The sequence below is a fragment of the Dendrobates tinctorius genome, unplaced genomic scaffold (genome assembly GCF_039654945.1).
Source record: "Dendrobates tinctorius isolate UK_male_01 unplaced genomic scaffold, ASM3965494v1 ptg000165l, whole genome shotgun sequence".
Lineage (NCBI taxonomy): Eukaryota > Metazoa > Chordata > Amphibia > Anura > Dendrobatidae > Dendrobates > Dendrobates tinctorius.
In genome coordinates this window covers 6,131,418-6,159,072 of record NW_027361832.1, presented here as the reverse complement: position 1 = coordinate 6,159,072, position 27,655 = coordinate 6,131,418, and the positions used below count along the sequence as shown (strand labels likewise).

The 27,655-nt window shown below is 44.5% G+C and overlaps 1 protein-coding gene across 1 annotated transcript in view; it reads right to left on the bottom strand.

The window, feature by feature from the left end:
* The window catches only part of LAPTM4B (lysosomal protein transmembrane 4 beta), a 174,385-nt gene that overhangs the window by 32,270 nt on the left and 114,460 nt on the right, over positions 1-27,655 (bottom strand). The window contains exons 4-6 of the mRNA XM_073550435.1: positions 25,974-26,096; positions 5,799-5,897; positions 1,499-1,594 (exon numbers count right to left, since the gene is read on the bottom strand). Of these exons, the coding sequence (XP_073406536.1) occupies positions 1,499-1,594; positions 5,799-5,897; positions 25,974-26,096 (318 nt within the window). The remainder of the gene's footprint in view (positions 1-1,498; positions 1,595-5,798; positions 5,898-25,973; positions 26,097-27,655) is intronic.

The following is a 27,655-nucleotide window of genomic DNA, read 5'->3' as shown; positions in this document are numbered from 1 at the left end:
TAGAAATTAAGTCTTAACACACAGTTGGACAGGTGTACCTAATAAAGTGGCCAGTGAGTGTAGGTGGGGACAGAATGATCGTATTAGTGATTGTTCTCTCCACATTAGTGATTGTCCTCTCCACATTAGTGATTGTCCTCTCCACATTAGTGATTGCCCTCTCCACATTAGTGATTGTCCTCTCCACATTAGTGATTGTCCTCTCCACATTAGTGATTGCCCTCTCCACATTAGTGATTGTTCGTCAGCCTATGTGTACATGACCAATGATTAATTTGAACATAGCCAATCAGCACTCATTTAATGCCGAGAATTCGACTTGTGTGAATACTCTCTAAATCTTTCTGTGAAGTGGTGCAAAACCTTAGCATTTGGGGACCCACTTTAATTTTGCTCACTGTCTCTAAAACTGATCATAAATTATCATCTGATAATTTACTAATTGCTGTAGGGAACCCACAATCCTGAGAACAGGACTCTGAAGAATGGAATAAGGGTCAGGCATATACACCATCACTCCATTTATTACATGGGACTGCTGGAGAGAGTTGAGTACAGAGCTCGGCTCTCAGTCCTCTATAGAATAAATGTAGCTGACATCGTGGGGGTCCCAGAGTTAGAACCCTATCAAAGATTAAGTTATCCACTATCCTATAACTTGTAATATTGGTACAAACTAGAGATGATTGAATTGATTTGCAGGACGGAGGTCCAGTGACTGGATCATTCATCAGCTACAACTAACCAAGATGGAATCTAATTAACTCTCTGGAAGCCATTACGGATGTATCAATACATAACGCCCTAGTACAAAACCTTTAATGAAATGAGTAATTGTTTGATAGAGATAATTGTCTCTAGGGTGTTGGGCTGGTGATGATTACTAGGACCATAGATATAAATGGAGAAGCCACCTCTCCATTCCCCCCGTTGTGGGACCTGCATCTATCAAACATTTATAGGATATCATGTGATATGCCACTAGTGACAATCATGGGAATACCCCTTTAAATATATAATAAAGAACACATTAATAAAACAGTAGGCAGTGAATTAATAATCTTTGCCTACTGATAGTTATAGGCAGATACATTTGACATTTAAATTTTACCTTTATCTAAAAAATGTGCATCTAGAAAGCAGGCAGCAGTAGGAACAAATATGACAGTAGACAAGTTCTCTACAGTGCCTGGAAGTTCTCCATTATCCTGCAGCACCCCCACAGGGTAAATTAAGCATTACACTGTACGCAGTTAAATCAAAGGACAGTCTATTTGAGTGCAAGAATGTTTCAGGTCCCCAAGGGCTTTTGCTAATAGAGGAAGATTCAAAATTTAAGACCTCAATCAATTAATTTGGAATTCCCTATTAAATTATTTAACAGTGGGTTGGTTTATAAAATCACACACCCTCTTCAACATGTATGATTTTTAAAAAAAAAATAATCTCTACATCGTCGTATCAAAGCAATTGAGTAAAAATGGAAATACGGACTCACTGTTGTATCATTGGTGGTTACGTAGACGAGGACATCGGAGGAGTTCCGGTTGTTGATGTACCGATAGCAGTTCCACACGCAGCTAATCAAGTAAGCCTAGGTACAAACACAAATAATTGAGGCAAATTATAAAAACGGGCGAGGAATTATATAAAGCCTCTGCTTCTTGTACATACAGTATAAAATGCGACCAGAAGTCACAGTATCTGCACCGGGCATCAGTCGCCATTAATCTCTTCTAACTGTATATGTTCTGCGAAGGGACGTAGATAAAAAGTTATGAGGCCACAGTCACACACTCAGGATTTTACATCAGTATTTGTAAGCTCAAATCAGGAGTGGAACAATCGGAAGAAAAATGTAATAGAAACACGTCTCCACTTCTGGCTTTATCACCCACTCCTGGTTTTGGCTCTAGTCTTAAATACTGACGTAGAATACTGACCAAATACTGACCGTGTGAACGTGTCCTGACGGACACTATAAACAGCATAAGCAGAAGATCTGTGACTATTTATAATTGTGTCCATATTTTATATGTCATGAAATGCTTCACATACGGTCATGGTCAAAAATGTCGGAACCCATGAAATTCTTCCAGAAAATGAAGTGTTTCTCCCAGAATATCATTACAATTAGACCGGGAACACACATGTGAGAAACTCGGACGAGTCTCGCATCTTAATACCCGGCACTCGGGAGCGGAACGTGCGGCTGCATAGAAAGACATATAGCCGCACACTCCGCTCCCGAGTGCCGGCGGCAGGACCGGGTACTAAGATGCGAGACTTGTCTGAGTTTCCCGCACGTGTGATACCGGCCTTACACATGTTTTGTTATACACATTTTTATTTCCTTTGTGTGTATTGGAAACTAAAAAAATAAAAAATGAAAAAAAGGAAAATTGGACATAATTACCTCAAAAATGGGCTGGACAAATTGAGAATTGTGCCGATTATGCTAATGACATTCTGAAGTGTCAGTATAATGTGATCTGATTCTCTCGGATGAAGAGAAGATGGAGACGAAAATGTCTCCATCTTCTACATTCGGCCAGTCCGCGGAAGTCAGACTGCAGTCAGCTATGATCAGCCCGATGTTTTATACGCATTCATCGACTTATATTGCCAAGTGGGATACAAATATCGGATCAAATTAGGGAATGCTGCGCGATTTATTCCTCGGATAGACTCTGTCCAAGGTACATATCGGACATGTGCACGGCCCCATAGTAGAATAATATTGGTCCGAGTGCGATCCGGTGTTTTGTTGGATCGCACATGGACTGAATATAGGGCCGGCAACACGAGCTCTTACCCAAACTTATATATGGTAATTAAATTGAAGTCTTACTGAACATTGACACTTTCTTGAATTTCCTGATAATTCTGTACAGCAGAATAAGTTTTCCTTATGACAACGGCAATGAATGGGAGTTAATTGATAGAAAGACGTCAATAGACAAATATAATGGCCAGAAAGTGATGGCGTACAGCTCATTTATTTATAGACCAGGGAAGAGGCATACAGACCCTTATCTGGGAAAAAGAGCAGTCATCAGTTAGCTTACTTTCAAATTATTATACAATTTGAACAGAATGTTCTTTATTTTTATGTGAAAAGTCCCATAAAAACTAATAAAAAAAATAAAAAATTTATTTTCATTTCTATTTCATTGATAGATGATACATTCTGATCCAAATGAACTTTATCTGGCTCATTCTATACAGCTAAAATAACAAGTGAGCTGCAGAAAACAAAAACATATCAGAATAAAATGTGCTTTCTTTTTTATGTTAAAAGTTACATAAAAAAAATAAACTAACCTTTTTTTTTCCATTCAATCTGATTTCATTAAAAGGAATCTATCACCAGGCGTTTACTACCTCATCTCAGAGCAGCATAAAGTAAGGGCCCAGACCCTGATTTCAGGGATGTATCACTTACTGAGCTATGTGCTATGATTTTGATAAAATCACACATTTCTCATTTGCACATCTAGCAGTTCTCTGAATGCCGAGCACTGTATAACTCCGCCCACACCACTGATTGGCAGCTTTCTGCCTATGCACAATGTACACAGAAAACTACCAATCAGGTGTCGGGGGCGGTGTTATACAGAGCTTATGAATATGGAGGACTACATAGTGGCAGGTTTATTAGTCCTCTAGTGATAACCTCCTGCTGATAAAATGGTAATTTTATCAAAACTACACTAAGCAGCCCATTAAGTGACACATCGCAGGAATCAGAGTCTCTCAGAAACCTGGTGACAGATTCCCTTTAATATTTCATTTTTTAATGATACTTTTTGACCCAAATCAACTTTTTTCTGTCTGTAGATAAATATAAAAGAGCCAAGCTTGCTGATTGCTTCGGTCCCAGCTGTCCAGCCCAAACTTTTCTACTACATTGCAAGGGAAAGGGTTAAAAATGGAAGATCGAGAATTAACATACAAAGCTTCGTTTGGTCGTGGTTTCCATTCATAAGTACAAATGCAATACTTTTCTTTATAGAGAAGCCCAGACCCAGAGTCATCATGGGAATTATATTCCAAACGTATATAATAGAAAATGTAATAGAGCCATCACGTGGTAAGATTAGTGCAAGTGCCTCATAGAGAGAGAGCCAAAGCAAAAAACTGGGCCATAATAGTGTTTATACAAGTGTTGTCGGAACAGATGTATAACTCTAGGACGCCATCCAAACTTCCAAAGAAATGAATTAAATAATAATTGTAGATGTGAGAGCAGCCAATAAAATGGGAGCGAGGGAAAGTAATGTTTTATTAAGACTAGTTTTTGCAAAATAAAAGGTAAATCATCAAAATAGACCTAAAGTGGTTTTTCAATTTTATGCGAATAAAACTTAAAGGAGTATTCCCATCTTCAAGACCTTATGTCAATATGTAGTAGGTGTAATAATAATATTATTAGCAAATACCTCCGATTAGAAATGTAGTATAGTTTTTCTGATTAGCTAGGTCCATTTCCTCATGTGCAGACATGGCAGGACCTTAGGTATCCATGGTTATGACCACTAGCAACTAGCTAACCAACTGTCAGTGGATGTAACCATGGATACCGAAGGTCCTAAAATGCCTGCACATGAGGAAAGAGACATAGTGAATCAGTAAAACTATACTACATTTCTAATTGGAGGTATTTCCTAATAATATTATTATTACATCTACTACATACTGATATAGGATCTTGGAGAGGGGAAAACCCCTTCAATCACTCTACAGATCAAATATTCTACAACTTTCTAAGAGTTTATGTTTCACTTCATCACTATTTTCAAGATCTTTGTCACTGAATGAGAACATTTATAGTCATGGGCTGCAAACTTGTACAGCGTCATACGGGAAGGGGAAGTTGTAATGCCAAGCTTTTTTCTTAGGTTGTGACAGTAATGGGCACCCCTTTCAAGTGTCATTTTACAGAACCATACTTTCATATAACTTTTCAGGATTAACTCTCATGTCCGTGTACATGAGGAATAACACTATTTCTGGCCATTATACTTTCTGGACTTTTATTTGCATTGTCTCTAGTGTTCTTCTCTGCAGGTTCCATCTATTAAATTGCAATCCACTCTGAGCTGGTGGGAGGTAGCTATCTGCTATGATCACTCCCATACGCAGCACAGCAGACAGAGAATGATACCATCCTTCATTCCCTAGATAGCACACAGAGTAGCAGGAGCAGCACGGAGGAAATTATACAGCAGCAGTGATCAGTGTAGGTATGAATCCAGCACTGAAGTGAGGTAATGGACTTGTCAGAAAGCTCAGCATGATCTTTCTGTGTCTCCTTCTGCCTGTTTTTTTTTTCTCCCTCTTCCACCTTAATCCTCCCATAGAGTATAATGAGCTCTGTCACATGCCGTCACAGTGTTCTTGCTGCCCATTTTGATTGAGCAAGACCGAGTTAAGTTGTTTTTTTTTTTCGAGGATGGATGAGTTCAGGATGCAGAGGGAGAGGAATAAGTATCTGATAAATGTGGAAGACGGCAAAATTCTCTGCTAAAACATATTGCAAAGTTTCTTTAATTTTGACTTAACTATTGATTTATGAAAAGTATGTTGAAAATATGGTTCCTATTCCGTTCCCAGGAGGAATAAAATGAACAATAAGTAATAGAGGTTAATGGCTTTTCTTTTTATAATAAAAGTACCTGCTCAGGCCTTCTTTATTGTAGTGCCGCTATTAAAAAGCACTTAAAATAATATAGTACTAAGCTTTATTTATATAGCGCCAACATATTCCGCAGCACTTTACAATTACAAGCACTTACCTTAAAAGCCAGAATGACACTAATAAAGAAGAGAATGATCACAACAAGGCATATGGGATTCACCGAAAGGATCTCCTCCTTGTATGGGAAATTGGATGGCTGGAAGACAAACAGAAAATACACGGTAATAAATTGCGTGTGTCAACCATCCTTGCTAGAAAAGTGTTTCCAGCTGCGATCCTTCACAATGTGAGACATTAATGCTGTAAAGGTCTGTTAGAGGCCAGAATTACATAAGGAAAAGCAGAGATATGGGACACATTCAGTTCTATTACATTTATGTGAAAGGAAAGCTTTCAAGCCTCATGAAATGAGCTCTACTGAGACGTCCAGGGCTGACGTCTTATGGCAGGCCTACAGAATTAGGCAGAAATGATGCTGATAAGGTTAGTAATAAAGGACAACACAATGCAAGTTCCTCCTAACTATAACTATGATCTTAGAAAATATCCTAGAACAGAAATACAGTATAAAGCTACAAAAGTGAGATTAGTGGGACCAACATGATCAAGTACCCTACAAACCATGGGGTTGTAACGTGGCGCGGGATGGTAGCTGTGGGTGAGGTACTCATCTATTATGCCACGGCATGTTACATGAAGATGGGGTCCTGATTGGGCATGTGGACATTGTCTACGGGGGCTCTGTGCCCGTACAGGCCACATGATGCCAGTGGCATGGCCAGGACCAGATGTTGAAAAGTTCAATAAGGGAGACCACCACTCAAAAATAGTCTTTTACTGAACATTAACTTAGTGGGCACAGTATTCAATAGATAGCGGGGGCATAACTTCATGTTTCTTTCACAATATGGAGCATCTTCACACACAGCCTCTGTACCTCTTCACGTTTCCTTGTTCCTGCCTCAAGTTTCTCTGCCTTCACCACCACCCAGCACACTACTACAGTCCAGTAAGTTAGAGTCCTAGTCTCATCCTGCAGTTCTGCGTCCTCTTCCCTCTTAAGGAAACTAGTTTGCCAATATGGCCGGGACTTTGCTTCTCAACTTGATGACGCCTTGGAACTCCCGCCCGGGGCACTCTCTTCATCTCACGTTCTCTGCCCTGTTCTGGCCCGTCACCTCTCTGAGCTATAAACTCGGGGCCGTGCTGCTAGGCGCCCTATCCCGGGACCTGTCTCCAGCTGATCACTCTGTCCTTTAGTTACTTCTCCTTAATTTACTCCAGATCTCGCTATCCAACGTCTTGGTCTCCACTCATGTCTGGAACACCCACGTCATGCGGCTCTGCTGACTAGTCAGACCTTATAATAGAGGGGACACCAATTAACTACTATGCCATTGCCAGAGATATTTAGATATAGGGCAAATACTGTTCCAGATTATAGAAAGCCTGGCTTTGGACTAGGGCTTCCTTCTCAATACCCCTTAAACACCATTAAAAAGCCACTCACAAAGAACAGCTTCCAATTTGGTGGACTCGCTCCATCCGTGTACTATTTGGTAAACCAGTTGTTCGAATGGCTGCAAGTAGATACAATTCCTCTGCAGGGGCTAGGGGCACTATTTTCCACAGTTAAAAAAAAAATTGGCCCCAACCTGAGCCACCAACACCCTCTCGAGCAGCTTATTCAAGTCCAAGTGGATGGAAATTGTACCTCTTAGCAGCCACTCATTTAAAGGATTATTCCCATTTCCATAAATACTGTAACTGTCATTGAATAGTGTTTGTAATAACAATCACTTTTGCAATTTACTGCTTAATAAAATTTGCAACTGTTTTTGAGATATTAACACTTTTCTTCTTTTGTTTACTTGTTGCCTTAGGAGACAGACCACCACTGCTGCCTAACATTTTGGTGAAGTTGGCCAAGATTGGGCTGTAACGGCACACTCCAGCCATCTGTAACGGCACACTCCAGCCATCTGTAACAGCACACTCCAGCAATCTGTAACAGCACACTCCAGCAATCTGTAACAGCACACTCCAGCAATCTGTAACAGCACACTCCAGCAATCTGTAACAGCACACTCCAGCAATCTGTAACAGCACACTCCAGCAATCTGTAACAGCACACCCCAGCAATCTGTAACAGCACACCCCAGCAATCTGTAACAGCACACTCCAGCCATCTGTAACGGCACACTCCAGCCATCTGTAACAGCACACTCCAGCAATCTGTAACAGCACACTCCAGCAATCTGTAACAGCACACTCCAGCAATCTGTAACAGCACACTCCAGCAATCTGTAACAGCACACTCCAGCAATCTGTAACAGCACACCCCAGCAATCTGTAACAGCACACTCCAGCAATCTGTAACAGCACACTCCAGCCATCTGTAACGGCACACTCCAGCCATCTGTAACAGCACACTCCAGCAATCTGTAACAGCACACTCCAGCAATCTGTAACAGCACACTCCAGCAATCTGTAACAGCACACCCCAGCAATCTGTAACAGCACACCCCAGCAATCTGGTCTGACTTTAAAACAGAGCTTACAAGTGCAATAGAAAAGAGCTAATACACACAGCGCATGTTGTGCCGTCTAGTAGTGGTGGTCGGTTTCCAAGGTAACAAGTAAGCAAAAGAAAACTGTTAATATCTCAAGAACGCCTGAACATTTTAACAAGCAGTAAATTGCTAATTGTTTGTACTTACAAGCAGTATCTGACAACAATACCCATTTATGAAGATGGGAAACTCTAACTATTTGGTGCTGTTTACTTTGCGCCAGTATCTTTATAGACGTACTTTCAGCAACTACAAACACACTTTTGTATTTGTCCAATGTGAGTGCTCACAATTTAAAGCACACACAGGAAATTATGTCAGTCCTTTGGCCCGTACACAAGAGAGACTGGGCCATGTAGACAATGAATGAACGACTATAAAATACAGCGGTTATTATATATGCGCAGCCTTGTTCTATGATATCATCTGATATTTATCTGATGCACAAAAACTTGGAACATGGGAACTGATCTAAAGAAGAAGGAAACGAATAGTATATAAAAAAGAAAGGCACCCATGATCAAAATAATAATAATGATAAAAAAGGAAAATCAGCAAAATGAGAGTGTATCAGTTTTTGATCGATCATGTCAGGCCACTTTTCCAAAAGATATCGGCAATATACAGTATACGGCACCTGGTAGGTAGGTAAGGGCCAACTAAGACCAAAACTCAAATTACAGATCTGTATAATGCAGTTCTGCAGAGTTCTGTAATTCTGTATATATGTACAGTATATATATATATATATATATATATAAATCCAACAATGTAGACCAGCTCACTCCTGTGAACCACCTGGAACCTCAGCTGACCTGGTTAACTCCGTTGTGCCCGGATCTGGATGTAGGAGTCCATCCATACAAATGTGAACAACGACAAAGCAAAGTCCAGCAATAACGTGAGCAATCCAGGATGCTGTTAAAAATTTTTTTCTTTTTATTCATAAATCCATTAAAATGCAGTGATTCTGGACCGTGAAGAAGGCGGGTTCTACCGCTGAAACGCGTAGTCCTATCTGCACGACTTTCCTGCGTTATTGCTGTTTTGAACTGCTTGGACCATTGCATTTTAATGGATTTATGAATAAAAAGAAAAAATTTTTTAACAGCATCCTGGATTGCTCACGTTATTGCTGGACTTTGCTTTGTCGTTGTTCATATATATATATATATATATATATATATATATATACACACACATACACACACACACACATACACAGGGTGGGCCATTTATATGGATACACCTAAATAAAATGGGAATGGTTGGTGATATCAACTTCCTGTTTGTGACACATTAGTATATGGATGGGGGGAAACTTTTCAAGATGAGTGGTGACCATGGCGGCCATTTTGAAGTTGGCCATTTTGGATCCAACTTTATTTTTTCCAATGGGAAGAGGGTCATGTGACACATCAATCTTATTGAGAATGTCACAAGAAAAACAATGATGCAATTGGTTTTAGCATAACTTTATTCTTTCATGCGTTATTTACAAGTTTCTCTTTGTTTACAGCCATTGACATGTCGCAGAGGTTAACACGTGAGGAGCGGATAGAAATTGTGTTGATGTCTGGTGAACGCAGTACCCGGGTCATTGCAGCAGATTTCAATGCAAGACACCCTAAGCAAGAAAACGGTCATCATTACCATTTTATTTAGGTGTATCCATATAAATGGCCCACCCAAAAAAGTTTGCCTCATCACTGACCATAATGTTCTGTGTAAACTGAGGGTCCTGTTCCAATTGTTTTGCCCATTCTGCAAATTCAGCGCGCCGATCTGGGTCAACCTCGTTAAGATGCTGCAGCAGCTGGATTTTGTAAGGGTGCCATTTGTGAGTAGCTAATATCCGCCGAAGGGATGTTCGATTGATGCCAGATAGGCACATGTTCAAACACACAGGTCTCGGACAATGATTCAGGCACAAGAACCAGTGACTTTGGGTTCAGGAATGTCTGCACAAGGAGCAGAGACTTTAGGTTTAGGAATGGGCGCACAAGAACCAGGGACTTCGGGTTCAGTAATGTCCGCACAAGGAGCAGGGGACTTTGGCTTCTGGACTCTGGCGACACCAGGACCAGGGGACCTTACCACTTCACTAGGAGACCACCTCACTCACTAATGATACACTGTGTTGCTTGGCACCTCCCTGTTGGAGAGGATGCCTTTTAAGTGTAGGGAAAGTGACCTGACAGACGGACGTGTCAGAATAGAGAAAGATAGGTTTGCACAGTTTAGATAGGTGACAGTTACTACAATGGGGAAACAGCTAGGAAAGTGTAGTGGACGTGCAGTACCTTGGGTTGACCATTAGATGGCAGGGAGGAGTGTGAGCAAAGGACTTGACATCAGCTTAGGGCTTGAGAAACCGTTGATCATGGGGGGCGGAGTTACAGTGACAGGGGATCGGGAATGCTATAAATACTGAGGGAGGGTTCCAGAAAGTTCCAGTCCCCAGGGGGAGCTCCAGTGACAGGAGGACTACGACAGTTTGTGCGCTGTGAGGAAAACCGTACCAGGGGGACTGAGGAGAGAGAACGTCAGGGGGTGGTCCTGACAGGCAGAACCGCAGAAGAGACGAGACACCGGGTGTGGGACACTGTGTTGGACACGACGACTGATCAGTGGAAGTGCTGTTGGTTTATGGGCCTAAGGCGGCCACAGTGACGGACCTGTCAGGAGCGTCGATGAGTGCAGAGGGGACGGTGTATGCATACACGTCCCCAGTATAGAGTACGGTGTGTGAGAAGCGGCCCTGGAAACGGAGGGCCGTGAGGTAAAGAAAGTGCGGTGTGCTCTGAGGCCGTCAGACTGACGGCGAGTGAAATAAACTTGAACCTGTTGCACCCAGAATCTGCCTCCATCTTGTCTCTGTTTTATCTCTGCGCGGTAAAGAGAGGGACCACCCCCCAGCTCGGCCCACCGACCTCTACATTTGGCGTAGTCGGCAGGATCGCCGCCGCTAATACGTCATCTTCTGTGGCAGACCTGCCTCAAGGAATGGAGAAAGACTTGGACTACACTGCCTGGATTACAAACATCTGTGGATTACAAATGGCTTACCTGTGGATTACAAATTGGGAGCGCTGTGGTGACTCAGTGGTGCTGACAGAGGATCCGGGGCGGTACCAGGTGCTGTGCAAGATGGCGGCATTGCCACAGCGCAAGGGAGAGGTCCGGGTGTTTGCAGTCGTGTTGAATGGACTGGGGCCCCCTCCAACGTACCCCCGTGGACAGCGGTATGTGCCCGGAGGCCGACGCTCCCATGTACTGGACCCTGGCAGATGGGTGGAAAGGCGTGCCAATGCCCCACCCAGCAGGAGGAGTGGCACAGAAGAAAAGCTTGGCTGCGGCTGTCTGGCGCCATTCGATTGCTGCCCAACGGACGGTATGAGACGCTGCGGGTGTCGGGGCATCGGCCGCCTAGAGTGGCAATGGCGGCGGGAGATGGAGCTGCGCCAGAAGTCACCCTCAGAACCACGGGCAGGCAGCGGGATGCTGAGCTGGGGAGCGGAGCCTGAGCGGAGTCAGCGAGAGCGGCCGCCACCAATACCGGCAGAGGACTTCTCCGCGGAGCCCCCGAGTCTGGAGGAAAGGCCCGCAGGACAGTGGAGCGAGGAACGGAGGCTGCGGGGGAAGTCGCGTAATGATGTGACAGAGGCCGCAGCGCCGGGGAAGGTCAGAGTACCCTCGGCCCCACCAGTGCCTCCGCAAGCGGCCCCCACCATTCGGCCGCAGCACGCGACCCCCTGCGCACCGGAAGGCCTAGTTACATCGGGCCCTGTGGTGTATGCAGAACTGAGCGAGGCCCCCGCTCAAGTCCCCGAACTACCCCGCCCGGAGTCACCAGTGCGGAGCTCACCCAAAGAAGACGCTGCTGCGCTCTCCCTGCTAATAGCAGCTGCATCATTGGAACCGGCCGTTACTCCGGCTCCGTTGGAAGTAGTGGATGCGGCCTGTCCTGAGGCCGCGGTTATGCCGCTGCTGGAGTCGGCTGCGGCCGACTTAGCGGGTCCTGTGATTCCAGCCCCCGAGGACCGGTTGTCCCCATTTGCCACCTGACCCCAGCGGCTGCTGGGCCGCAGATATCATCGGCCGCCTCTGCCCCACGCGCTTTTTCGGCAAAGTCCCGCCCACCGGACTCTGGGACTGGCGCGGCACCCTCAGTTTGGGTTGCGGAGATTATTAAGGGGAAGAAGGCTCGGGAGCAAACGATTTGGAAACAGCTGCATGAAAAGGGGGAGGCTGGCATGGTGGTGAAGAGATCACAGGGATGGCTGGTATACACCAACATCGATAGAGGATACGGTTTTATCCGAGATGAGACTGGACAAAAGGTCTATCTTAATGTGGCATCTATTCGTCACGGCCGGGCTCTACATGAGGGGGACTGGGTGTCGTACTACAAGGAGTACTGCCCCCGTGGCTACTACGCGGTAGCTGTGGTTGCTGAGCCAGAGGACCATGAACCCCCGTAGTAAGAACTCCTAGGACACTCCCTATACCCCGGGCGCTCCATGGCTGTGAGGCCCATCGCTTCCGGCCACCTGGGAGTGGTTTGAACTCTCGAAATTTCGTTGCACCATTGTGCCAAAGCATAAGGACAGTTGATGTATATGTTAATGAAAAGTTTGATATAAGAAGTTAAAGTTGTTGGTTATATTAAGCCTGGCAAAGCGGGGGTGTCAAGAAGCGAGGGAGTGCATATGTCCAAGGAAGGGGGGAGGAAGGAAAAAGCATGTGATGTTTATTTGTTAAATGCTGGTTTAAAGGAAATGAAAAAAAAAAAATATATAAAAATGGGTACTTGTGCTATTATAAAGTTGTTTAATGTATGATATGCAAAAGTAAAATGCAACAGGTTCGGGTAAGGGAAGGTCTGAGGGACCAACGGGAAGTGTGAGATCCGAAGAGGGGTCTATGTGTGAAGAGGGTCTGGGAGACCAAGACGCCGACCATGACATGTAATTGAAAGAAAGGTATAAGAGGTGAAAGATGTGAAAAGACAGCCGTCCTAGGTCAGGTCCCCGACACCACGGACACCCCTGAAGGAGAGAGATGGACGCCGGCAATGATCTGGTAGGTGTGAGACCTCGATCATGGCGTACCAGACTGGGGAAGGTAACAGAAGGGGAGAGTAGGGGAAGGTACACGCCATAGAGAGAATATGGGTGTACCTAGCCCAGTGTGAAAGACGTTGTCATGTGGCGTGTGCACTGGTGAGTAGCAGTAGGCTATTCAGAGCATGGTGCTCCCAGTATGGTTTGGCCCCCGCAGGTAGTGGGTTTGGCCCAACAGCTGGTCCGACAAGAGAGTGTAGGTGAAGCTTCAGAACGACGAAGGCAGGGACTACGGATTGTCGAGGACGACAATAGACAAAGGAAGGGAGAGTGTAGGGAAGGTGACCTGACGGTCGGACGTGTCAGAATAGAGAAAGATAGGTTTGCACAGTTTAGATAGGTGACAGTTACTACAATGGGGAAACAGCTAGGAAAGTGTAGTGGACGTGCAGTACCTTGGGTTGACCATTAGATGGCAGGGAGGAGTGTGAGCAAAGGACTTGACATCAGCTTAGGGCTTGAGAAACCGTTGGTCATGGGGGGCGAAGTTACAGTGACAGGGGACTGGGAATGCTATAAATACTGAGGGAGGGTTCCAGAAAGTTCCAGTCCCCAGGGGGGGCTCCAGTGACAGGAGGACTACGACAGTTTGTGCGCTGTGAGGAAAACCGTACCAGGGGGACTGAGGAGAGAGAACGTCAGGGGGTGGTCCTGACAGGAAGAACCGCAGAAGAGACGAGACACCGGGTGTGGGACACCGTGTTGGACACGACGACTGATCAGTGGAAGTGCTGTTGGTTTATGGGCCTAAGGCGGCCACAGTGACGGACCTGTCAGGAGCGTCGACGAGTGCAGAGGGGACGGTGTATGCATACACGTCCCCAGTATAGAGTACGGTGTGTGAGAAGCGGCCCTGGAAACGGAGGGCCGTGAGGTAAAGAAAGTGCGGTGTGCTCTGAGGCCGTCAGACGGACAGCGAGTGAAATAAACTTGGACCTGTTACACCCAGAATCTGCCTCCATCTTGTCTCTGTTTTATCTCTGCGCGGTAAAGAGAGGGACCACCCCCCAGCTCGGCCCACCGACCTCTACATTAACAGGTGGTGGTTTGGAACCACCTTGCAGGTACACATTAATACTAAATGCCTTCCAGCCTTGGGGGCATTTAACTATGTGCTCACACTGCCAATTTAAGAACTGTGGTGCGCCCTACAGCAGAAGACAGGGAACATGCTGGGAACCACTCCGTGCGGCCACAGCGGTGAGTATGCCGGCGTCACTGCATGGAGGGGAAAGGGGAACCATGCAGGGGCACGGCAATAGTGTTACATGCAATAGAGCCATCCAGGGATAGTGAGGGTGAGCCACCATTGAGCGGGAGGCCAGCACGTATCTTTTCGGGTGCCAACCTCCACGGTCAGTTAGGGAAGGATTGTTAGTGATTTAATAGGGAGATTGTCCCTTATATACATTAGGTAATATTCTTTTAACAATTTTTCAATACTTGACAAGTGCAGTGTTAATTTGTCTTTTTAATAAAGAGAGGTACTTTTTTGTGAAACGTACATATACAGTATACACCCCTTCTATATGTCTTTTGGTAAACTGTCTCTTGGTTCCTAATTAACTGCTCTGTGTAACCCCCCCCCCCCACACACACACACACACACACACACACACACACACACACACACACACACACCACTGATTGGCAGTTTGTCAATGTACAGTGTACACATAAAGCAGCCAATCACTGGTGTGGGTGGGGTTATACATGGTTCAGCATTCAGAGCACTGCTAAATCTGCAGTGGAGAAAACAGTGATTTTATCAAAATGACAGCAATCAGAAAGGCAAGTGACACATAATTAGAATCAGCATCTCAGCCCCTACATTATTCTGCTCTCGTATTGTATAGCAAAAATCTGATAGCAGATTCCCTTTAACACAACAACCCGTGGAGACAAATAACAAGGTTAAAAATCCATATGACTAAAAAAAAAATTAGATTGTGTGGCACCAACAGGGATTAATATGAAAGTCAATAGCATTCAGGTGTATATAGACCCATTGGAAGGCACATAACACCAGCAGCAAATATTAGCTTATTGATAAATGACTTAGTGTGAACAAAGCTTGATAGGAACCTGGGGATACTTTTTCAGCCTGAGCAAATGAAGAAAGTCTTGAAAGAGTTTATTGAGGATGATGATACTCATCTAGCTTTGTTCTAACCTAAAAGTATTTTTGGACCTTGGAATAATGTACGTCAGATGGAAAGAGGGAAAAAGCCACAGTATGATTCACTTTTCATTGCGTCTATGGTGCTTTTTGTGGAACTCTGCAAGCTAAGCAGTAATATTCCGGATACAATGATGTTATTGCTGCACAGATCTGCGCCAGCATACTACAGAATTATTGGAAGAACAGCCAAGAGGATCCTATTACGTGACGGCGCTGGACTATCGACTGCAATTATGAACGACGGTTACTGGCCGGCACAATCTGCAGATGCTCTTGTTGAAGACTTGAGAGAACAATTCATTAGCAAAACAGAAACATCATCAAAAAGGAACAGCTGGGGAAGAAAACGCTTTCACGGTCGCTCTCTCTTTTTTTTTTTTCCTCATCCTTTCTGGAGACGTCTACTTTAATAACTTAGAGGTTCTCCAGTCAATTAAAGGAAAAAATGGGCCTGGATCTGCTGCTTTATTCTGCCAAAGTACAGTATGTCTCAGTCACACCCTGAGGCTCGCAAAGTGGTCGATGATGATGTCATTTAACCCTGATGATGTCATCTAAATAAAAAACTGTACCCGCGAGGCAATGTTACTGTTAGATAAAGCAAAATATTGTAGGGGAGGATCGGCTGAGAAAATTTACATTTCAGCCCATTCAACCCATGCCTGCCACAATCAATTTTAATTGTCTATACTTTGTTTAATCATAAGTGCTTAATAACACGGCCGGTACTCACAGTGTATGGAGTGGGCCCAGTTCATATGTCAGGACTAGATTAAAGTAATTTTGGCTTTTCTCCCCAAAACTTTTTTTAAAAGCTACATTTACCGAGGACTACATTTTTTTTAAAGTCTGTAATACCTTGCATGTTATAGTCTATGCCCTCTGTGTGCTGATACCGGTAGCCAATACTATGGAATTATTGAGTCTCCCTGACACTGATGTCCTGATTTGATGATAACCTCTGCATCCACTAGCTAGCTACACTCCTGAATCAAGCAGTGAACCCTTTTAGTTATACTTGCCAAATCTCCTGTTACACACCTCTCTTGGGTATCCCAGGCTCCACTTACTTCCCCTCAGTCAGTTGCCCTCTGTTGTACTCCACATCTGGTTTTGAAAGTTGCCAGGAGTGTATCAGTGTTCTTTTTAGGCCTCTTTAAGTTCCATTAAGACACACATCTGTGTCTTGGGAGTCTAACTCTAGGCTTCTCAGTTTGGTGTGCTCCGGCTTCTGTGCATACTGTGCTTTAACTTGCTTCTGTCACGATCCATTTTCGGATCTGTGGCAGAGTCTGGACTCTCTTATATGAACCTTTTTTAATTAGTCAGCAGGTGGTGACCTCCCCCTTCCTTCCTATAAAAGGTCATCAGCTGCTGCAATTCACTGTTGGTAATACTGGTCATTTGCTAACCAACCTTGAGAAGAGAGGAGCTGTCTGGAGCAGTGCTTTTTGCAGGATATCTGGAGCAGTGGTGTTTCTGCTGAAAGCTGAGTTTGGTTGCCGTACTCTCCTGCCTCAGGAGCATTGGCAGCAGAGAAAGCCAAGTTGTTTGTTTTTCCCTGTCCGTTGTTTTCCCTGGTGTCTTATTAGTGCAGCGGTGAGGACCAGTGTCCGCACTTGCCAGTTCCCTAGTAAGGGATAGGTGCAGGGCAAGTGAGGGACTGAGGTATCCTGGTTGGCGACAGGTTGAAAGAACCTATATAGGGAACGTGAGGAGAGTCAGGGCTTTTCCTTAGGAGAGTGCAGGAGGTGTCTACTTCCCCATTCCCTATTATAGGGCCCACCGTTGTAATTGTTTCCCCGGTGTCCCCTTGTCTGTCTTGTATTTTTGTGACCGACCGATCATCGGGTCGCGTCACGCAGAGCCAGACATACCGTGACAGCTTTTGTCCCTGCTGGGTTCAACTTCATCCGTCCTCCTGCTCTTGAAGTTTCTCTGTATGCCAAGTCCTTGCTGCCCACATGATTTCCTGCTTGCTGCTTCAATGCCCAGTGTTTGTGTGCACACCCGGATCTGAGGCTAAAGGGGATCCATCCACCTTATCAGGTGAGACTAATATCTCCTAGAATGTCTGAGAGGCCCCAAGAAAAAGTGGACACCTCCTAGACTCCCGAAATAGTTGGCAAATCTCCAACAGATTTCAGAAAAACGTATATTTCAGACATTTAAGCTGCATGGCTGATATCAAAATTGGGCATGGCCTACAAAATAAGGTGTGATTAAAAGGAAAATGGTGCATAGTAATTACTCTTCTGGAATGGCGCTATGAAAGTTACCATGTACCGTATGTTTTAGCCATGATTCCTAAGAACCAGGACCACACTTATCTACAGGTTCTTTCAAGTAAAGGCTCTGAGCTGCAATACTAGACATGGTCAATGGACTTGAACAAGATGTTTCTTCTAATCTCATATACCTCCTGCAGTATGGGACTGGGGTGCCAAGGCCCCATCAGTAACCAACTCCAGGGCCCCACTTTTCATCTACAGCAAATGTGACATTATCCTCAATCACAAATTTCTATTGCAATGATCTGGGTAGATTGTGAAATGAATAAGATGATGCCTGTGTCTGTACATACTGATTCAAGTATATAGTGCCAAGTACTGCTCACTCTTGCACAGCTGCCCAACGGAGGAATCTCCTCTTCTCCTGAGGGCCAGTCCAAGTATATATATATTATACATACATATATATACATATATATATTGTGAGGGGTTGTCTCACCAGGTTGCTTCACCAGGTAGACACAGGAACTGTACTGGTGGTGGTTCACCTGCTACTAGTTTATCATGGACAGCATAAAGTTAAGCAGGGTTCAGGAAAAACAAACAGAGCCTTTCTGGCATAACAGTAAAGCAAAACAAAAGCTAACGTTTAACAGAGTCCTTGTCCTGCAGGCAACACGCACAGTGTCCTTAGCTCCTCCAGGAGCTACGTGGGAGTTCCACCTCTCCCAGCACAACCCACCCACTGACTGTCATGGCCAGGTATTTATCACCCCATGTGATGATCACAAGACCTTGACATTACACAGTTCCTGTCAGGACTCTGCAGGTGGAGATACGGTGGACCCCTTCCCACCCGCTCTATGGAGGTTAACTAAAACAAGTCCATAAGATAACTTAACCCTCTCACCACATAGTGTGCTGGAGGAAAACTATTCTGGTTTTACATCACTGACACTAATATGCACAGTGACACATATCTCCCTTCATACACTGTGCCAGTGACCCTGTCACATATTCGCCCCTCTGCCCAAAGCAGGGGGTTTTGGCACCTTCAGACACTGGACACAGAATTTGGGAGAGAACATCTGCATTGCCATGTAGCTTCCCTGGCCTATGCTCTACGTGGAACGTGAAGTCTTGAAGGGCTAAGAAACACCTAATCACTCTGGCGTTCTTACCCTTCTCTCTTAACCACCTCAGAGGGGCATGGTCTGACACTAACTTAAACCTACAGCCTAGCAGGTACTATTTCAGGACCCACTTTATGGCTAAGCATTCTTTCTCAACTATTGCAAAGTTCTTTTTGCAAGATGAGAGTTACTGGCTCAGATACAGGATGGGATGTTCTTCTCCATTGATTTCCTGTGACAGCACGGCTCCCAACCCAACTTCCGAAGCATTGGTCTGGACCAGGAATTCTTTACTAAAGTTGGATGCGACCAGAAACAGATGCTTGCACAGAGCCCGCTTCAGCTCTTGACACACCATCTGTGTCAGGAGTGCATTTTACCATCATTGACTTGGTGTCCACAAGGAGATCTGTTAACGGTGCGGCAATTATGGCGAAGTTCGGGATGAAACGCCAGAAATACCCCACAATCCCAAGAAATGCCCTCACTTGTTTCTTGGAGAGCGGTTGCGGCCACTTCTGAATTGCCACTATCTTATTTAATTGGGGCTTGATCTTGCCTCTCCCGACGATGTACCCTAAGTACCTGGCCTCTTCCTTCCCTATGGCACACTTCTTGTTATTTATGGTGAATCCCGCTTTCCTCAATGCATCGAGGATCGCCTGTACCTTTGGCAGGTGCGATGGCGAAAATGACAATGTCATGCAAGTAGGCTGTGGCATATATCTTGTGTGGAGCCAGGATTCGATACATCGCCCTTTGGAAGGTAGAGGTGGGAGCAGTTATCTCACAGGTGGGGCAGAGGTGCTGATCCCCTATTTGACTGGTGAACTCCAAAAGGTGTAATATGACTTAGCCCTCCAGGATGCCAAAGAGTATGGCAAATTAAAAACTGAAATTCTAGCACACCTGGGATTGACAATATCTGTAAGGGCTCATCGAGTCCATCGCTGGGCGTATGCTGGCGACAAATCCCAACGCTCCCAGATGTTTGATCTGTTGCACCTGGTTAAAAAGTGGCTGCAGCCAGAGACTTCCACTCAAGCCCAAATGGTTGAGCGTGTGGTGATAAACAGGTTCGTCCACTCCCTCCCCAGGCCAATACAGACCTGGGTTGCCCAGGGCGACCCCTGAAATGTAGATGACTTGGTTGGCCTGGTTGAGAGATACTAGGTTGTGGAGAAATCACTTGGGAGACCAGACCTCGCTACTTCCCCATACTAGGATACCCAAAAGGGGGCGTGTTCACCATGGAGGGTGGCTAGACCCACAAATGGGGGCGTACCAATCCTGCTGAAGGGTCCCCTAAGGTTGTTGTGAAGGATGTGGTCTGTTGGCCGTGTCACAATCTTGGACACATTGCTGCTTGGTGTCATATGTCCCCTATACCCATGGACTGCAGACTAGGTAGCTATTGATCTTATTATGCCTTCCAGCCTGCAGTCTGGACTGTCAACCCGGGGAGGGTCCCTGGTCATGTACCATGTCCGTCATGGGGTAATGGTTCTGGGACAGTTCGACTCTGGAAGTCTGGTGACCCTAATCAGCACTGCCTCACCAGTTAATCCCTAACAAGTTTACAAGTTTATGGGTGTCCGTTGCATACACGGAGATGCCAAGGACCAGCGTCGGACTGGAGCACCTTGGGCCCACCAGAGAAAATCTTTCTTGGGGCCCACTATGTAGCTACATAGAAATAAATACAAGACCACCAATTGTGTGGTAAAATGCGCTAATATCAGGGTATAATATAAGGTAGTACAAATCTTAATTACGTAGCAGGAGTTGGGGTAGCCTCCCTCATAGAATATAAAACAGCCCCCTCATAGACTATAATGCAGCCATCTCATAGAATATAATGTAGCCCCCTCATAGGGTATAATGCTGCCCCCTCATAGGGTATAATGCACCCCCTCATAGGGTATAATGCACCCCTTCATAGGGTATAATGCTGCCTCCTCATAGGGTATAATGCTGCCTCCTCATAGGGTATAATGCTGCCTCCTCATATGGTATAATGCACCCCCTCATAGGGTATAATGCACCCCCTCATAGGGTATAACGCACCCCCTCATAGGGTATAACGCTGCCCCCTCATAGGGTATAAAGCACCCCCTCATAGGGTATAACGCTGCCCCCTCATAGGGTATAAAGCACCCCCTCATAGTGTACAATGCTGCCCCCTCATAGGGTATAATGCTTCCTCCTCATAGGGTATAATGCTGCCTCCTCATAGGGTATAATGCACCCCCTCATAGGGTATAATGCACCCCCTCATAGGGTATAACGCTGCCTCCTCATAGGGTATAATGCACCCCCTCATAGGGTATAATGCACCCCTTCATAGGGTATAATGCACCCCCTCATAGGGTATAATGCTTCCTCATAGGGTATAATGCTTCCCCCTCATAGGGTATAATGCTGCCTCCTCATAGGGTATAATGCTTCCTCCTCACAGGGTATAATGCTTCCTCCTCACAGGGTATAATGCTGCCTCCTCATAGGGTATAATGCTGCCTCCTCATAGGGTATAATGCACCCCCTCATAGGGTATAACGCTGCCCCCTCATAGGGTATAAAGCACCCCCTCATAGGGTATAACGCTGCCCCCTCATAGGGTATAATGCTGCCTCCTCATAGGGTATAATGCACCCCCTCATAGGGTATAACGCTGCCTCCTCATAGGGTATAAAGCACCCCCTCATAGTGTATAATGCTTCCCCCTCATAGGGTATAATGCTTCCTCCTCATAGGGTATAATGCTGCCTCCTCATAGGGTATAATGCACCCCCTCATAGGGTATAACGCTGCCCCCTCATAGGGTATAAAGCACCCCCTCATAGGGTATAACGCTGCCCCCTCATAGGGTATAATGCTGCCTCCTCAAAGGGTATAATGCACCCCCTCATAGGGTATAACGCTGCCTCCTCATAGGGTATAAAGCACCCCCTCATAGTGTATAATGCTTCCCCCTCATAGGGTATAATGCTTCCTCCTCATAGGGTATAATGCTGCCTCCTCATAGGGTATAATGCACCCCCTCAAAGGGTATAATGCACCCCCACATAGGGTATAACGCTGCCTCCTCATAGGGTATAATGCACCCCCTCATAGGGTATAATGCACCCCCTCATAGGGTATAATGCTTCCTCATAGGGTATAATGCTGCCCCCTCATAGGGTATAATGCTGCCCCCTCATAGTGTATAATGCTGCTCCCTCATAGGGTATAATGCACCCCCTCATAGGGTATAATGCACCCCCTCATAGGGTATAATGCTGCCCCCTCATAAGGTATAATGCTTTCTCCTCATAGGGTATAATGCTGCCTCCTCATAGGGTATAATGCTATATATAGATATAGATAGATATAGAGATAGATATGGGATAAATAGATCTATGGATGGATAGATAGATGGATAGATAGAAGATAGATAATGGATAAATAGATAGATATATAGATAGCTATAGATAGATAGAAAGATAGATATAGAGATAGAAAGATAGATAGCTATAGATAGAAAGATAGATATAGAGATAGAAAGATAGATAGATAGATCTATGGATAGATGGATAGGTAGATAGAAGATAGATAATGGATAAGCAGTGGAAGCAGTGAATACTCATTTCTCTTTAGTAGCGGGGACAGGGGCCCCTGCCTCCTGTCACCCACTGCTGCTCCGCTGGCACGGGCCTCCATATTAGCGGCACACCACTGGCTGGGGGCCCCTGGAGCAGCGGGGGGCCTAGGCAACTGCTGGCCCTGTATGCCAGCAGGTGCCAGGGCCCACCAGATGCCAGGGCCCACCGGAGAATCCTCCGGTTCTCCGGTGGGCCAGTCCGACGCTGCCAAGGACTACCCTGTAGTCCGCGTAACCATGGGAACAGACTGTGGTGATAAGTTCCATGAGGTTGGGGTAGTAAAAGACTTAATTCATCCTGTCATACTGGGGCTGGATTTTGCTCTGTTTCGGAATGTGTGGCAAAAGGGGGCTGTACAGAGTGTCTCGGTCAAAAATCAGGCCCCTTTGAACACGACTGTCAAAATCAGACGTGATAGAGTTTCCCCTATGCGTCTTCGCTGGAGAGGAGGTTGAGACAGTAACAAAGGAGCCCTGCTTGCTTCCCTAACTTAAATGCCAGAAGAAAACTTTTGGACTGCTCAACTTCAGGACCTTACATTGAAGTGGGCATTTAAGAATGTGACTGTAACGGGGTTGCTCAAGAGTTGGGGGATGACACCAGCTTCCCTCATTTTGCAGTACATGGCGAGTTATTGTATTGGGTGACCAAATTGAGGGGAGGAGAGATAGTAGAGTAGTTGTTAGTTCCAGGACACTACACACGGAGGGTTTTAGACACGGCCCATTCACATGTTTTGGGTGGACATCTGAGGGTGGAGAAAACTCAGGAGAGAGTGTTACAGAGGTTCTATTGGCCAGGGAGTGAACTATTGTAGGTCCTGCCCATATTCTCCACCACGTGTGAGAGGTTGTCTCCACATCTCCAAGCAAACCCCCCTCCACTGACTCTCATGGCTAAGTATTTAACACCCCATGTGATGATCACATGACCTTGACATCACACAGGTCCTGTCAGGACTCTGCAGGTGGAGATACGGTGGACCCACTCCCACCCGCTCTGTGGAGGTCCACTATAACTAGGTCATAACATAACTTAACCTTCTCACCACATAGCGTGCTGGAGTAAAACTATTTTGGGTTTACATCACTGATGCTAACATGCGCATTGACATATATCTGCCTTCATACACTGTGCCAGTGACCCTGTCACAATATATATATGTAAATAAATATATATATATATATATTTGCCACGCCATTGGGAATTAAAGTTCACTTTTTTTACTTCATGTGCTGTTTCCCTGTTTTTTCTACATATATATATATAAAACTAATAGCCAGAGAACACCTGGTGACACATGAGATTACATTAGTCATACAATAGTAAGTCTTTATTACCATCTTCATATAAAGTAGAAAAAAACTGGGCATTTGTGAGGAGATATTAAAAACCCTGCTTAGCAAAACATTCAGACCTTACCCAACATAATTTATGTCATCCAGACACTGCAGAAGAAAATGTTGGCCGTAGTCCATGTATAAATGAATTAAACAAAAACTCATTACAAAAATAGCAATAAAATCAGATTCTTGCAGCTTTGTTAAACCGCAAAGCTTTCACATTTGTCATGGTCATGGAGACATAGAACCGCTTTTAACCTGGGAGTCATGTCATGGAGACATGTTTCAAGGTTAAGCGACTGTCTAGCGAGCTGTAAATCTGACCACACTTGGTCAAAAAGGTGACCAACGCTAAAAGAATTCACAGTCTCTCATTTATAGAGAAGGATCTGAGCTACTGAGAAAATTGTTCACTTGCATAGGGAGTGCCTCTGAAAAAAAGTAGTTGAATGCGCTTATTAGTAATCTATGTAGTGCACTCTCAAAAGGCGTCACAGACTTTAGTTTAAAGCTCTCATCTTGGGTTCCAATAGGTCGTCTCCTAATTGGTGTCCAACACAGGACAGCATTTCCTAATTTGGCATATATGACCCACGCTGTATGTCAGGGGTGTTGTCTCATTGTTTATTTTAATAGCAAAACCAGCCCCCATAGATGGGCTTTGATAGAGAAGGGAGAGACCTTGTAAAGCGGGGTTACCAACTGCTGAGGAGCAAAGGGCATAAAAGTGCAGTGTCTAAACCACGTCTTGCATTAACATCGGTGGAAAAACCAAGTTCCAGGAGTTTCACGACATGGGTTTCCATGGCTAAGTAAGCTGACTGCAAGCCTTACATCACCAAGCACAATGACATGCGTCGGATGTAGTGGTGTAAAGCAGCCACTATTGGAGTAGTGGAAACATTTTCTGTGTAGTGACGGATGACAATTCTCTATTTGCCAGTCTTACCGATGAGTCGGGGTTTGCCAAGTGCCAGGAGAACGTTATCTGCCTGACTGCATTGTGCAAGCTGCAAAGTTTGGTGCAGGAGGGATAATGCTATGCGCTTGTTTTTCAGGGGTCGGTCTAGGCCCGTTAGTTCAAGTGAAAGGAAATCTTAATTTTTCAGCATATAAGACATTTTGGAAAAATTGTAGCTTCCACCTTTGGGGAAAGAATTTTGGGAAGGTCATTTTCTATTCCACAGGATTGTGCCCAGAAGAATAAATACCGTGCAAGGTTGGGGAAGTATGATGTGGATGAACTTGACTGACGGCGCAGAGTCCCGATCTGAACTAAGCACTTTATGGAAGCAAATCATGAGCCAGGCCAACATCAATATCTGACTTCACAAATGCTCTTTTTGATGAATTCCCACAGACACAATTCTAAATCTAGCCTCTTCAGAGAGGAAGAGGACTAGATGTCTAGTGCCATCTACTGGAAGTAGCATTCCTTCCTAAAAATGAATATTAAACTTTTAATGAGCCTTAACACATGACATAGGTTAAAACCAAACCAGAATCTTGATTTGCAGACACGTGTTTTGGGGGTATTGCCCATCCTCAGTGCAAAGCATGAGGTCTGATTTGGCTGTATGAGAGGCCTCTGAATTAGAGTCTAAGGGATAACGTCTCTCCTTATGGAGAGTGACATGTCGATATAGACTTTTAGGATTGCTGCTTTTTTGGTATGTCATGTTTTAAATAAAGCTGTTCTGTTTTTGTTACTTGCTGGTAAGTGCCTTTGAAAAAGCTTTATTGATATAGTCATGTGCAGGAGTACATGTGTTATGCATGTGCCTTTTTCAACTGCAGATTTTCCATCTAATGTGATTCTATGTGGAAATCCGCACATAAAACTCAACGTACCCCCAAAAGAAATTGACATGTTGCAGTTTTTAAAAATGCACTGTAGGACAAATTACACAGCGAAAAAAAAGCACAGATTGTGGGACTTTAACCACATATATATGATCCATATACAATATCTGTCCAATAGGGCCTAGTGGTTTTATGTCCACAATACAGCTGTATAAAAAATATTAAATGTGATATAATTACCAGTTGTCGCAGGTAGTCTTGAATTGTGTTCGGGTACACAAGCACGCTGACCGCAACCAGAGAATTGAGAGCAAAATCAAATATTTGGTAACAGAAAAATGGGATAATCCAAGCTGCATGTTGCTACAGGGAATAAAAGAGAAAGAAGTTAAATTTTTGCAAGTGCAAAAATGTGCAGATAGTACTTTTGTAAAAAGGCCTAAAAGTATAAAATTGGCCTAAAAGTGGATTTTACGGTACATTTGTTGCAGAAATTTCCATTACAGAAGCCTTGATGCAGTGTGCACCTCAAACTAAAGGCACACAATGGAACTGAATAACTCATAGTAGGGTCCATCATGATTTCTGCCCTGTACAACCAATGGCAATGTTATCAAAGCCAAAAACGTATACACAATCCACAATGTGTAAATTGTCTCTTCCGAGAGGAAGAGGACTAGAATTCTAGCGTCACCTAGTGAACTCTTTAACTAGCCTAGCAATTGACTTAGGAGAAAATCCAAACCAGAATCTCATTTTGCAGACACTCCGCTTTGGGGTGTTGCCCCTCATCAGTGCAAAGTATGAGATCTTATTTGGCTAGGTGAGAGGCTCTAGACCTGGTTGTAATGAGTAACGTTTCTCCTTGTGGAGGGTGACAAGCCAAGCCTGGCATGTCAGCATAAAGAGATTTAAAAGCCACACATGCTCCTCTGTAAGGGAAATTAAGACTTGTTAAACAGTTGATATTGACTTTTAGGTTCGCTGCTTCCTAAAGGTGGTGCAAGAGTTCTAGTCCTCTTCTTCTCTGAAGAGACAATTTACATATTTAATTCCCCAGAGTAGCATGCATGACTTATAAGTGTCTTTACTCTCACATGCAATGCTTGGCTTGTTACTCACCACAAGAAGAAATGTTACCCCTTAGACCACAATCCATGATAAAAAGTCATATTATTTTCTAAAAACCTTCAATTCTTCACCCCTTGCGCCACCAGTGAAAACATGATCAGAATGGATTTTAATTAGAGTAGTTGCAAGTCAATTTACAAGACATGAACTGTTGGAAATGTCAGTTATCTGTTGTCATGAGAAAGAAGCCTTAAGAACTGCTTAGTACACCCCGGCATGTGTGGTTCTTCTATTGATTAGCCGGCCTTGTACATCATTCCATGATGATGCCATCATGCCAGGTCGGCTAATCTAAATCAGAATTGCTTATGCCATCGAGACGGCTCTCAGGGCTCCCATCCAGCGGCCACAGATCACTGACGTGCTCGATAACCCAAGTCCTGTGAATCGATTTGCACCAACTCTGGTTTTAATCCTTTGAATGTTAGTAAGAATATTTAACTTCGCATAGAGCAAGCAAAAAATTTGAAACATCAATCTTCCAAAAGCTGTAAGCGTTTCAGAAAACTAGAGAACACCATTTAATATATATTATTTTATTTTACTATTCTATGTTGTGCCCAACTTGCGTTACTTTTATTGCACAAGTGCATCTTACAAAACCGAAGCTACTGGGCAAACTGATCAGAATTAAAAATATCCAAAAGTTTTGCGCCTAAGTCATTTTATAATTCAAGAAACCCCCCCCCCCCCCATAAAAAATGTAAAACGCATTGTGGCTTACTTAGCAATGATGTATAATTCTTAATGGGAACCTGTCAGCAGGATTTCACACACAAACTATTTATATG